The following is a 12,585-nucleotide window of genomic DNA, read 5'->3' as shown; positions in this document are numbered from 1 at the left end:
AAGGTTATGATTGTTTTATGGCTTTAACCAGACAGACTTCAGTCACAACATAGTAAATATTTTAACTTTTCAAGATTGTGAAGTCTTACAAGACATATGACAGGACAATACAGGATGGATTTTAACTGTGACAGTGTCACAAATTTATTACCAGTATCAAACATGTCACCCCATCATTTCAACCACAGGTGAGAAACTAGGCTTGAACTTCACTCCTTAAATACTCTTGAGAACAGACATTCAAGTCAATCCAACAGTCATTTGCCCTCTCTTAGATAATGCTTATGAACAATTCATTACAGTACAGTAAACAGCAGGACTCATGACTATGGTATGTGCATCAAAATACATTTGATCATGTCATTTTTGTAGTTCGATGCATTGAAATGCTCAGCATGACGTGAAAATTCAACACATTTTATGCGCTTAAAGAAAAGGTTGAAATGGGTCATTACTCTTCTGCAACTGACGAAATCTGCTCAGAGGGCACCAACCGAATCACTAAACGTACTGTGGCTAAGTGTACAATCAGAACAATATTACCGCACAGTGGGGTTGTAAAATTTTATTTGGAGAAATCTGTACATGGAGGTTTTGGCCTTCAGTGTGTTCACATATATAAGCATAATGGGGACACAGACATGTAGCTCACTGAAGATCAAGAGAAGTGCTATCCATTACTCGAAACTGGACAGGAAGGTCAGTACAAGCTGCTTCAGTTTAGCATCTGATGCCTCTGAGATCTTGCCATCAGCCCTAAAACAGAAAAAAGGTCAAGTTAATTAACAGCCCAGTGTTAATCTGGAGATGTCTAATTTTGCCGTCCAATACTTAAGAGAGACATAACCATTCAAAAGATATTGTGGGCTGTGAAATCGATCTTACCTGATTGCGCTGAGCAGGTCCTGGTGCTGGCTGAGAATGTGCTGCAAGAAAGCCTTCTCGAACCTTGTGATCTTGCTGGGCTCCATCTTGTCCAGGTGACCTCTGACACCAGCATAGATGACTGTCACCTGCTCCTCAATGGCCATGGGAGCTAAAGGAAGGATGGAAGGCAGAATTTAGGGGTCTGATTTTGAAAACATAAAAACACCAACCAAGCATAAAATTACATCATTTCAAGACCTGCCTACTGCTCTTGTGAAATCAGAATGAAACGTGAAGAAAACACTTACAGTACTGTCCCTGCTTGAGCAGTTCAGTAAGCCTGACACCCCTGTTAAGGAGCTGCTGGGTGGCAGCGTCCAAGTCAGAACCGAACTGGGCGAAGGCAGCGACCTCACGGTACTGAGCCAGCTCCAGCTTCATGGTACCGGCCACCTGCAAGGTAAAAAAAAAAAAGGGTTGAACATCTGAGATTGTAGCTGCAACTACTTGATTAAATACATTTTTATTATTTTCTCCAGATCAACTCAAAAGAAAAGAGCATACAGATAAAAACAAAAGTCTCTGACAGGGCTGTTGCGGTTAAGGAATTTCCCCTGTGGTGATTGATAGTGGCTCACCATCACAGTATACTGTATGAATGCTTTTCCCTCCCCTTCTTCTCAACCATTGAAGTGAGAAACAAGAAGGACCTACTCTCATGAAAATGTGAACATAGTGCGGTTGGTTGTGGTTCATTGTGGTTGGCTTGTCTAAAGGCAAAGCATTGCCATATTGTGGTTATTGCAACAACTAGTCTCCAAGCCAGATCTTACCTGCTTCATGGCTCTGGTCTGGGCAGCAGAGCCTACTCTGGACACAGACAGACCCACATTGATAGCTGGGCGGATACCCTTGTAGAACAGCTCAGTCTCCAAGAAGATCTACATCAGACAGATGAAGACAGTCAATATAAGAGCTCTGCAACACAGGATGTTTTTATGAATCCATTCAAGGAACACTTCATGTGATAAACAACTTTGAGGCAAACCTGTCCGTCTGTGATAGAGATGACGTTGGTGGGGATGTAGGCAGACACATCACCGGCCTGGGTCTCGATGACGGGGAGGGCAGTGAGGGAGCCGCCTCCGAAGTTGTCGTTCATCTTGGCAGCTCTTTCCAGCAGACGGGAGTGAAGGTAGAACACATCACCAGGGTAAGCCTCACGACCGGGAGGACGACGCAGCAGCAGGGACATCTGACGGTAGGCAACGGCCTGACAGGAAGAAAAAAAAAAGCTTAAAAAATTACCAAGAGTGTCATTTAGAATACTGTTCGTATTTGCTTGCTGAGATCCATGGAAAAACCCTTGGAGTTCAAGGTATCTTTTAGTGTAAAATTTTTAGACTGCAATCATAAACAAAATCTAACACATTAATGGTTTCCCATTACAACTGCAACCTGAGCCCTCACCTGCTTGGACAGATCATCATAGATGATCAGGGCATGCTTGCCGTTGTCTCTGAAGTACTCTCCCATGGAGCAGCCAGAGTATGGGGCGAGGTACTGCAGGGGAGCAGCATCAGAGGCAGTGGCAGAGACCACAATGGTGTACTTCATGGCATCAGCATCAGTTAGCCTCTTCACCAGCTGAGCCACAGTGGACCTCTTCTGTCCGATGGCGACGTAGATGCAGTACAGCTTCTTTTTCTCATCAGTTCCCTCATTGAAGCGCTTCTGGTTGATGATAGTGTCAATGGCGATGGCGGTTTTGCTGCAGAATGAACATAAATAATCATATTTGCAAGCTTCAACAACTTTATTTGTTTCTTTACAATTGCACCTGAGCCGCAGTCTGCAGATTACTCACAACACATCCAAATCTCTATAAAAGGAATTTATTTCAATCCATTTACCCAGTCTGCCTGTCACCAATGATCAGCTCACGCTGGCCTCTGCCAATGGGCACCAGGCTGTCCACAGCCTTGATTCCAGTCTGCATGGGCTCCCTCACAGAGATACGGGGGATGATACCAGGGGCCTTCAGACCCACACGCCTACGGGTGGAAGCGCCCAGAGGACCCTTAGGAGAAAAAAAAAGAAAAATACATTTTAAAGATGGACCATCAAATCAAGATGCTGAGAAGTTTTAAAAAGGAATCTGAGCTATTTAATGTAAACCATCAAAACTAATGTTATTTTAATATTGACAAAAATCAGTGAAGAGAATTTTTATGTTATCAACGTTAAGACATTTGCAAAATCTCCATTTTTTTATGAGATTTGGTAATATTTCAGGTTCTTCAGGTATCAGATTCTTTTCAACCATTTGGATGCTTACTAATTTAGAAACGGCACACTTGTAATTAACAAAGCTTTTTTTAAAGCCACACCTACCACTTGAGGCTGCCGTGTGAACCTGTTTAATTAATTTCAAACATGACACCCAACAATAAGTTGGTTAATCTAAAAAAAAAGAAAAGATATGCTGATAAATAGGAAATAGTATGACTTAAAACAGATACGTTTAAAAATCATCTTTTATAGATCAAACAATAGGTTTATTTTCCATTTTTTTTATAAAGAGAGGATATTATACTGGTGTAAGTGACCTTTCCATCAATGGCGTTTCCCAGAGCATCCACCACACGGCCGAGCAGCTCCTCACCAACAGGAACATCCACAATAGCACCAGTTCTCTTTACAATGTCGCCCTCCTTGATCAGCTTGTCGTTACCGAACACCACAACACCAACGTTGTCAGGCTCCAAGTTCAGAGACATGCCCTGAAGAAAAAAAAGTACAACTTGTTAGAATAACTTTGATTGCCACTATAGATTGGTGTATAAAGGTATGACTTAAAGTTGAACTGATAACAACAACAATTTAAGGATATGTTAAACCTTTTAGTTTAGGAAAAAAGGTGCAATATTTTCATTTTAGTTGTTTCTATGCAAGAGGACAAATGGAAAAGTCTTGCAAGCACTACGCATGAAAGAATTACTTTCATTACATGCTTGTCAGTATTGTATTTTTAAATCTGTAAATTCAGAACAGAATCAGGAAAATTTATATTATAATAGGCTTTTTTAATTTAAAGTGTCCTTTCTGACATACTTTCAGCCCAGAGGAGAACTCCACCATCTCTTCTGCCTGGACGTTCCTCAGCCCGTACACTCTGGCAATACCGTCACCAATAGACAGCACACGTCCTGTCTCCTCCAGGTCAGCAGCGGTGTCTGCCCCCATGATCTTCTCCTCCAGGATTGAGGACACCTCAGCGGTGCCTGTGAGAGAGCACACATGCATGTTGAAGGATCTTATTTATTAGCCACAATATAACGCTTTCTGGTGTGACATTAAGTCATGTTGAAAATAATACAACTCATCCTTAATTTTAGTTAAATGACACAATTTTCTAAATATGAGGACCACAGTGACAATAATAATGAGACACCAATTTACCAGGCATGTTTAGTATATAAAGTCTTTGATATTAATGAGCTGGGTTTTTCCCCAATAATTTCAGGAGTAAACATGCAAACATGAACACTGCTATTCTGCCTATTTGACAATGACAAGCACTTTAAGAAACGTATGAATCAATGACCTTCAATCACCTTCGGGTACTGACCCATAATGTAAAGGAAATCGTTTCTGTGGTCATGTTTTTGACTTTCTCACCTGTCTTCTGCAGACATAGTCTCTGTGTGTGGAGGTGGTTGACCCCGACGCAGGCGGCCGGTAGAGCCTTGGACACCTGGATTCAATGACAGTCGGATTTAAACACTGATTTAAACATACGTGCATTTAACATGTTGCAGCAGCGATTTAGTGATAAATATGCACTTGAAAAGCCGGGGCAGTGTAACGCCGTGCAGCGGTGACAACATGCGCTGTCAGGCTTTCTGACCTTCAAAGCGTGGCTGAATGAGCTGTTAGCTATCAACTAGCTTTAGCTTGCGTGCTAACTTTAGCGCTGCCTGCTGCAGGACGAAGACGTTTCACAAGGGCAATGTCAAACAACACCAAATACAACAATCCCAATGTTACAAACACGAATAATCGATTAAGACAGCTTAGCTGCATTATTTATTAAAAGATAAGTCGATGCAAAGTTAGCTAGCTTAGCGGCCTGCGTCGTTAACGTTACCCTTCACACCCACAAAGTTCACAATGACATTTAATTAACTTAACTTGTTGCAACATCTCTATCAGATTGAGATTGTTTGGATAAAATACTTACAAATCCTGCCCTTCTTGGCAAGGTTCTGGCCAAAGCTGCTGCAACTCTCACGGATAACATTTTCTCGGGTTGCCAATGACCTGTCCTCCACCACTGAGAGAGTGACTGTAATGGCTGAATGAAGTCTTCTTCTATTTAAGTGACGCTGCTGTTAACTATGCTGTTCTGCTATTCAGTGCTGCCACCTGTTGACGTGGAGAGGTTACTGGCAGCGACATGCACCCCCAAAACCTTTTGTTATTTGGTTTAAATAACTTTTTTATTAAGAAAAAAAAAAACTACCAATACATCACATGTACAAAAGGGTACACATAATATAAGTAATAAAAATGTGCACGTTTTTTGCTATAGATTAACACTAGGGTATGCATGAATTGTCCCTTCCAAATTAAACTACTTCTGTTTTATTATGGATAGTTTTGTCCCAGATACTTCCACATATAGCTGAATATATTGAGTTGATTGTGGTCCTTAATTACAGCAGTTACGTCATCAGCAAATGCCATTGCCATCACAACCACCCTCTCCCCACTGCTAGTTCTGGTGCCACTTGTCTTTGTGGCAACGGTTCATATCAAGTCTAAAACTTGCATCTGGACCTGGGATTTTTCTCAACAGAAAGACTAACATAACTAGTTGTCAGAGGTGCCCATTGTCTTTTGTGGTCTGCATGCTCTCCTGGCTTGTCTGTAGTAGCAGAAGGGGAGTAGTATATGCGACCCTCTCCATCATTTTTCATTCACTTTGACCCAGAAACACATTTCGAGTTTTTGGAAACACATTGTTTATAAAGAGGAAAGTCTCAGCTTTATGGTGATACCAACATAATTTTCATACACCAAATATTCGTTGAGATATGCTTTTCCTGGCCCACAGGCCTATTGGTAGCATCTGTAGACTTATAATTGTTATTAGCTGTGTATTGCACATTAAGACAGCAGATCACCTTGTTTAAGAAGATCATGTTTCTTTTTTGTTTGTTTGAATTTGTTAATGAGCTGGAGAAAGTACACTTCCATTCCAGGATTTTTATGAAAATAGTTTTCTGTACATACATATTATCGAATAAATTCCTGTATTAAAATCACAATTCTTGCTCTTGGTGGTGCTGTGGCGACGTGTAACTCCTCCTTTGTGTGTGTGTGGGTATGTCCTTTGGTTTTAGAGAATGCAGCCCTCTCTAAATAAGGGCACAGGGCACAGACAGATGGAGTCTAAAACTAGTTAGATCCTTTACCCACATGTAGCTTCTGTAACGGGCTGTGGAGAACAAAAATGATCCAGAGAAGAACCGTGATGGACGCTCTGTTTCCAATAATTGGGAATGATGGAGTGAGCTCATTCTGGCTTTATGTCCCACAGGGTACGAAGAGGGTTGAGAAAATAATTAAGTACCTCAAAATTGTGCTTAAATTCTTCTGTAAATGTACTTAGTTACTTTTCCACCACTGGAACAGACATAATGGTTGGAACACAGATGTTGTGCAGGGTTGTTAATATTAATACCTGGTGTAAATTTTCCATGTTCTATTGGTGGGACTTCATTTATCAAGCATCTCAGTTTCACTCTGACAATAGTGTGCAATAAGTTGAACCTCCACTTTTGCCCCTTTCCTACCCAAAAGCTACAGGTCACTATAGTGAATCGGCAAAAATGAGAACCCTCTGCCCCTCCCACCCATGATCACGCTCAAATGTGTTCACTAAATGCTCAACGAATTAAGCCAGGGTTCCTGCAGTGATGAACAAGAATCTGGGCAAACTCTCTATGCACAATATCATCTCTGTATCATCATTATTTTGGAGTCAGGCTCCCCTTGGTTTCCATAATGTTGCTCTGCCCCTCAACCTCTCTCTCTTTATAGGGCCACTCCTCATCTTTTTCATACAATTTGGAAGTAATACATGATAAATGGAAAATAGAGCACAATGAAGTTTGAGTCACTTTGACCCAGAAACACATTTCTTCTATATAGTTTCCCATATGTCTGTAAAGAGGAAAGTCTCAGCTTTATGGCGATACCAACATTATCTTTCAACACCAAATATTCGATGAGATATGCTCTTCCAAAGTTTGGCTGTCCTCAAACATTATTTTTGAGAAAAAGGGCATTAAACATAATAATTAATATTCAGCCATTTTGTCTGTAGTAGCAGAAGGGTAGTAGTATCATATTTACTCATGAACAGTTACTACCTCGTCTACATGAAATATGTAACATTAAACTGTGGAACATCTCGTGTTGTACTTGCTGTAGCAAGGGCCAGAGCTGATGAACTGATGAACACCACAGCAGCATGGGACACCTGAACAGATGTAATACTGTACAATATGATGCAAGAGTAGAGCAGAAACTCAATACAACAAACACAATACAATAAAAACAATCTTAACATTTTTTTACCATCCGTCAATTATGATGTTTTTCAACATCCTTATAGACTTCAAGTTTTGCCCTTGCCCAACACCCAGATGTCCAAAATCAAACAATGAAAATAAGGTTTAAAAACATAATTAATCGGGAAACTTTTAACGTACCTGAATAAAGTAATGCTCAAATAGTTGCTAAGGAAATGGACAGGGACAACAAAGCACATATCTGATATGGAAGAGATGTTACTTTTTTCATGTACAGCTTTTAAAGAACAATCAGTAAATATTGACTGAGCAGATAATTGTAATCTTATTGTATGTCCTTTCCAAATATGTTGAACAGAAAAAAAAATTCAGTCAGTTCAATAAGAAACAAACAAAATGCACAAAATAGACACCGTTTAATCACATTATATTAGTATGGAACAGTAAGAGACAAAAGACTATATAGTGCATATACTCACCACATTAGGCTTCCTTAAACCTAACATCCGGTAGATTTGGAAGCCACCATTAGGTGGCATCATTGATCAATATACCTTCTGTTGGTAATGTATGTACATTACCAACAGAAGGTATATTGATATGCAGTGCTTTAGATTAATTAGGAGGTTCTTCTACTTCAGTATTTCCTCTTTTAAAACATGACACAGAAATGAGGGAAATATATTAAATAAATCACTATTTCACAGTTATAGTAACTACATATTCTGCTCTTGAAGATTTTGTAAGCCTTTGAAATCTAAAGCATCACTTTCTTTTCACTTTTTGGCTCTCCTTGTGATGAACTCCATTTTAGCCAGCAACTTGACATTTTGTTAATATTGATTACTGAGGTGATTTCATTATTGAATCAAGTTTAACATAGAGTAAATACGTTCATTACTAACTTAACTTTGTTTGAGCAGCAACCCCTATTGCCCTCCCTCTAGATCTGCCCCTGCTGGTGATCACCTCACCACAACAAAGTATTTTGGCCACACTGATACTGAAATAAGATGAGATACAATAATAGAGTCCTAATTCTGTGAGGAAATTTTTTTTTCACATGTGGCCCTAATTCTCTTTCATAATGGAGCTTCACATCGGTTAACCACATATTTCACATTAGCAGTTCATTTTTTTTTAGATCAATACTTTTTTATTGTTTTTCTTTTCAAACAGGTAAAGACATCAGATACATGATATGATGAGGGCAATAGCTGAGAGACAGGACACATGGAATAGAAACAAGTTCACACACTTAACTTGCTGAACAGTAAACAACACTGAGACAAAGACTGATAAAAAGAAAATTCAAATTAATAGAAAATAAATAACTAAATTGTTAAATACAGCACATTGATAAAATACTTCACTGGCAGAGGTTATTAAGTGTCACATGTCACAGGTCAGGATGGTTAAGTTCATTATTTGAATATTAATGGAATAATGTCGACAGCACAAACTCAGCAGAGTAAAGAAGGGATCTTCAAAAATTATCAGGGGCAGACAAGTTAATGTCAGGGGGGTGTAAAGCAATAAAAACACTTACTCCAATGAAGTTGAGCTGTCTCCCATTAAAGTTACTTCTAAAATACAAGAGTGAACTAAAAACTTTATTCAAAACTTCAGGCTAGCATCACAGAATCGATATTTACTTGCAATAAAACTGAGAAACAATTTACAAATTACAGCAGAATATAATTAAGGAAATAAATAAATACTATATAGAGAGGTCAGTAATTTTTTCAAGCTACAAACTCAGGAGGTTATTCATGAAATCTACATCTATGTAAATAATCATGTTAGCAAAATAATATTGTTTACAAGATTGTTTGCATAAGTAAGCCTATTTCAACAACAATGTTACTATATTGGAAAGTTGATGTGTAGCCTAGTTTTTAGAGGGGGGGTAAAAGGAAGAAGTATAAGTGAAGAACAGGAGGTGGCAAAAAGAGAGAGTATTGACGGAGGAGAAGAGGCGATGAAATGAAGGAGAGTATGTGAGGAGAAGGTAAAAAGAAGGAGAATATAAGCCTCCATCACCTGCACCACTTCCAGTTTTGTTTTTGTTATCTTGTTTGTTGGTTTTTTTGGTCTCATTATCTCTTATCTTATTTTTGTTATTTCATCCTGTTATCTTGTTCTTCTCATCTCATTCTCTCTTTATTTTGTTCTTGTTATATTGTTATCTCCTTGTTATCTTGTTGTTCTTTTCTCATTCTCTTTGGTGTCTTATTCTCTGTTATATTGTTCACTCTTTGTTATCTTGTTTTTGTTATCTTCTTGTGTCATTCTCTCTGTTATCTTGTTCTTATCTTGTTCTCTTTGTTATCTTGTTTTTGTTATCTTCTTGTGTCATTCTCTCTGTTGTCTTGTTCTTATCTCGTTCTCTTTGTTATCTTGTTTTTGTTATCTTCTTGTGTCATTCTCTCTGTTATCTTGTTCTTATCTTGTTCTCTTTGTTATCTTGATTTTGTTATCTTATTGTGTCATTCTCTCTGTTGTCTTGTTCTTATCCTGTTCTCTTTGTTATCTTGTTTTTGTTATCTTCTTGTGTCATTCTCTCTATTGTCTTGTTCTTATCTTGTTCTCTTTGTTATCTTGTTTTTGTCATCTTATTGTGTCATTCTCTCTGTTGTCTTGTTCTTATCTCGTTCTCTTTGTTATCTTGTTTTTGTTATCTTATTGTGTCATTCTCTCTGTTATCTCCTTGTTATCTTGTTGTTCTTTTCTCATTCTCTTTGGTGTCTTATTCTCTGTTATATTGTTCACTCTTTGTTATCTTGTTTTTGTTATCTTCTTGTGTCATTCTCTCTGTTATCTTGTTCTTATCTCGTTCTCTTTGTTGTCTTGTTTTTGTTATCTTCTTGTGTCATTCTCTCTGTTATCTTGTTCTTATCTTGTTCTCTTTGTTATCTTGTTCTCTTTTATCTTGTTCTTTCTTTGTCATCTTGTTTTTAATCTTCTTGTGTCCTTCTCTCTGTTATCTTGTTCTCTTTATCTAATTTTTGTTGTCTCATTCTCTGTTATCATGTTCTTGTTATCATGTTCTTCTGTCGTTCTTTCTGTTATCTTGTTCTCATTATCTCATTCTCTCATTCTATGTTATCATGTTCTTGTTATCATGTTCTTCTGTCGTTCTTTCTGTTATCTTGTTCTCATTATCTCATTCTATGTTATCATGTTCTTGTTATCATGTTCTTCTGCTGTTCCTTCTGTTATCCTGTTCTCATTATCTCATTATCTGTTATCTTGTTCTTGATATCTTGTTCTCTGTTGTCATGTTCTTGTGTTGTTGCCTCTGTCATCTTGTCAGTTGTGACTATGTTGCCATCACAAACTCAACATCCGGTTGTTGTTTCTACTCCTCCGGTTCATGGGTTCCGTACCCAAGTCGGTCCGCAGAGGGAAAGTGAGCCCAGAAGGTTCTAGCTAGATCCTCGATGTGTTCGTATCCGGCGTGTTTCCTCAGCTCCTCCACCCAGCCGAAGAAGTCGTCAGAGGTCAGGGCCCAGTTTGGGATGTTGCGCTTCTGTCTTCCTCCTGAGAAGGAAACAAAGTGGATTTCTGCTCTAAAATTAACATCTTCAGACTGTTTTTTATGATCACTGATACTGATCCTTGACGATCGACCTCAATTGCCCCTTTACTCCTGTTGCACATTTTCAACATATCTCAGGCAAACATGTCAGCGTTTGTGTCTGTAGTATTTTGAGATATTTAGTCTCACCTTCCCTTGTGTCAATGCGGCTCTCCTCTGCACCTGAAACACACAGAAGAAGCTCAGGGTGAGCTGAACTTTGTTGCAATATCTTCTTATGGCTCTTATTTGGCTATGTCTGTCAGAAACCTGCTGGTGAGAGAGACAGTGATTTACACAACGCTCAAAGGAAACACAGGAGTGCGAGAAGAGTCGAGGTTTGTCGTCATCTTCAGTGCGAATCCTCAGAAAATATCGTCAATGTGAGAAATGTTTGTCTTCAAGCTGAACAGGTCAGAATATGGTGAATTTCCCTCTGTTTTGTCTCTCTGGCCTCATTCAGCCTGTGAGATATATCTCAGGGGTTTAAATCTGTGTTGCTTCGTCAGGATGCTTTAAATGTTTTTTAAAATAAAACTGTATCATTAAATAATTAACTAAATAAGGAGGGCCTCCTTTTTCATTCAAAAAAGTTTTTATCATCATCATTTCCATTTAGTATAATAATCATGAACCTTATTTAACAACCTGAATGACAATTTTCCAAATGCTGGTTTTCGTCCAACCAAAATAGATAATATGTTGAGTATGATATAATTATATATATTTAACTAGAAGCCAAAATAATGTGTCATCATTACAGTTTGTCTTGATTTAGATCTATAAAGTAGCACTGTTTAGATTTATACTGTTTTAAAGATGCAGTGAAATTCCAACAAACAGAAGTAAATATGTTTATTTGAACTCATCCATATTGAACTGTTGAAGTTTATTTGTGTCTTACCTGCAGGCAGCAGCAGCAAGAGGACAGACAGCAAGATGAAGACACACAGCAGTTGACGAATCATCATGTTTCAGCTCAACTGCAGAATCAAACACAACAAGTTCAGAGGATTTTTAACTCTGTAAGCTTTCATTTAAGACAGTTGAAAATAAATTGATCTGTTTTACCCTCTACTTCAAGATCCAGAAATCAAACAAATGGACATCTTAGAAAACCAAATGAAGAACTATCTTTATTTTCTATTTTTCTGTTATCCACTGCTATTTCTTATTTAATTTTAATTTTGTGGTAATGTTATATCACTATAAAACTGATGGGTTTTATTGAAAGGAAAGAACTTTGTAAACACTGATTTCAGAAAAATGCCATAATAAAGTTTATTATTATTATTATTATTATTATTATTATTATTGTTATTATTATTATTATTATTATTATTGTTATTATTATTATTATTATTATTATTATTATTATTATTATTATTATTATTATTATTATTATTATTATTATTAGTAGTAGTAGTAGTAGTAGTAGTAGTAGTATTTTATATATCATTATTATATGTATATTTTAAGAGCAGAAAACATATAAATATACAAAAATCCATGAAATAAAGAAGCAAATATACGGTT

The 12,585-nt window shown here is 37.7% G+C and overlaps 2 protein-coding genes across 2 annotated transcripts; both read right to left on the bottom strand.

The window, feature by feature from the left end:
* Positions 1 to 550: 550 nt before the first annotated feature.
* LOC133979084 (ATP synthase subunit alpha, mitochondrial-like) lies at positions 551 to 5,228 on the bottom strand. The gene is made up of 11 exons (XM_062417521.1): positions 5,111 to 5,228; positions 4,549 to 4,624; positions 3,982 to 4,151; positions 3,477 to 3,650; positions 2,781 to 2,947; positions 2,338 to 2,638; positions 1,916 to 2,140; positions 1,701 to 1,808; positions 1,176 to 1,320; positions 886 to 1,036; positions 551 to 756 (listed from the first exon to the last, which is right to left on the bottom strand). Exons 1-11 carry the CDS (start codon positions 5,168 to 5,170, stop codon positions 678 to 680), a joined length of 1,656 nt encoding a protein of 551 aa, XP_062273505.1. The 5' UTR covers positions 5,171 to 5,228; the 3' UTR covers positions 551 to 677.
* A 5,602-nt stretch (positions 5,229 to 10,830) lies between these two features.
* On the bottom strand, positions 10,831 to 12,020 carry otos2 (otospiralin 2). Its single transcript, XM_062417875.1, has 3 exons — positions 11,954 to 12,020; positions 11,200 to 11,232; positions 10,831 to 11,012 (listed from the first exon to the last, which is right to left on the bottom strand). Exons 1-3 carry the CDS (start codon positions 12,018 to 12,020, stop codon positions 10,831 to 10,833), a joined length of 282 nt encoding a protein of 93 aa, XP_062273859.1.
* Positions 12,021 to 12,585: the final 565 nt, after the last annotated feature.

This window comes from Scomber scombrus, chromosome 4 (genome assembly GCF_963691925.1).
Source record: "Scomber scombrus chromosome 4, fScoSco1.1, whole genome shotgun sequence".
In the NCBI taxonomy this organism is placed as follows: Eukaryota; Metazoa; Chordata; class Actinopteri; order Scombriformes; family Scombridae; genus Scomber; species Scomber scombrus.
The sequence above is the reverse complement of the archived record's forward strand: the minus strand, read 5'-3'. Positions and strand labels throughout refer to the sequence as shown.

Coding starts and splice junctions, on each gene's coding strand:
- LOC133979084 (XM_062417521.1), bottom strand. CDS start 5,170: ATGTTATCCGTGAGAGTTGCAGCAGCTTTGGCCAGAACCTTGCCAAGA. Junction 2,948..3,476: donor GAAACGCCATTGATGGAAAG/GTCACTTACACC, acceptor TTTTCTCCTAAG/GGTCCTCTGGGCGCTTCCAC. Junction 1,809..1,915: donor TCTCTATCACAGACGGACAG/GTTTGCCTCAAA, acceptor TGTCTGATGTAG/ATCTTCTTGGAGACTGAGCT.
- otos2 (XM_062417875.1), bottom strand. CDS start 12,020: ATGATGATTCGTCAACTGCTGTGTGTCTTCATCTTGCTGTCTGTCCTC. Junction 11,233..11,953: donor CTTGCTGCTGCTGCCTGCAG/GTAAGACACAAA, acceptor TGTGTGTTTCAG/GTGCAGAGGAGAGCCGCATT. Junction 11,013..11,199: donor CCGCATTGACACAAGGGAAG/GTGAGACTAAAT, acceptor TTTCCTTCTCAG/GAGGAAGACAGAAGCGCAAC.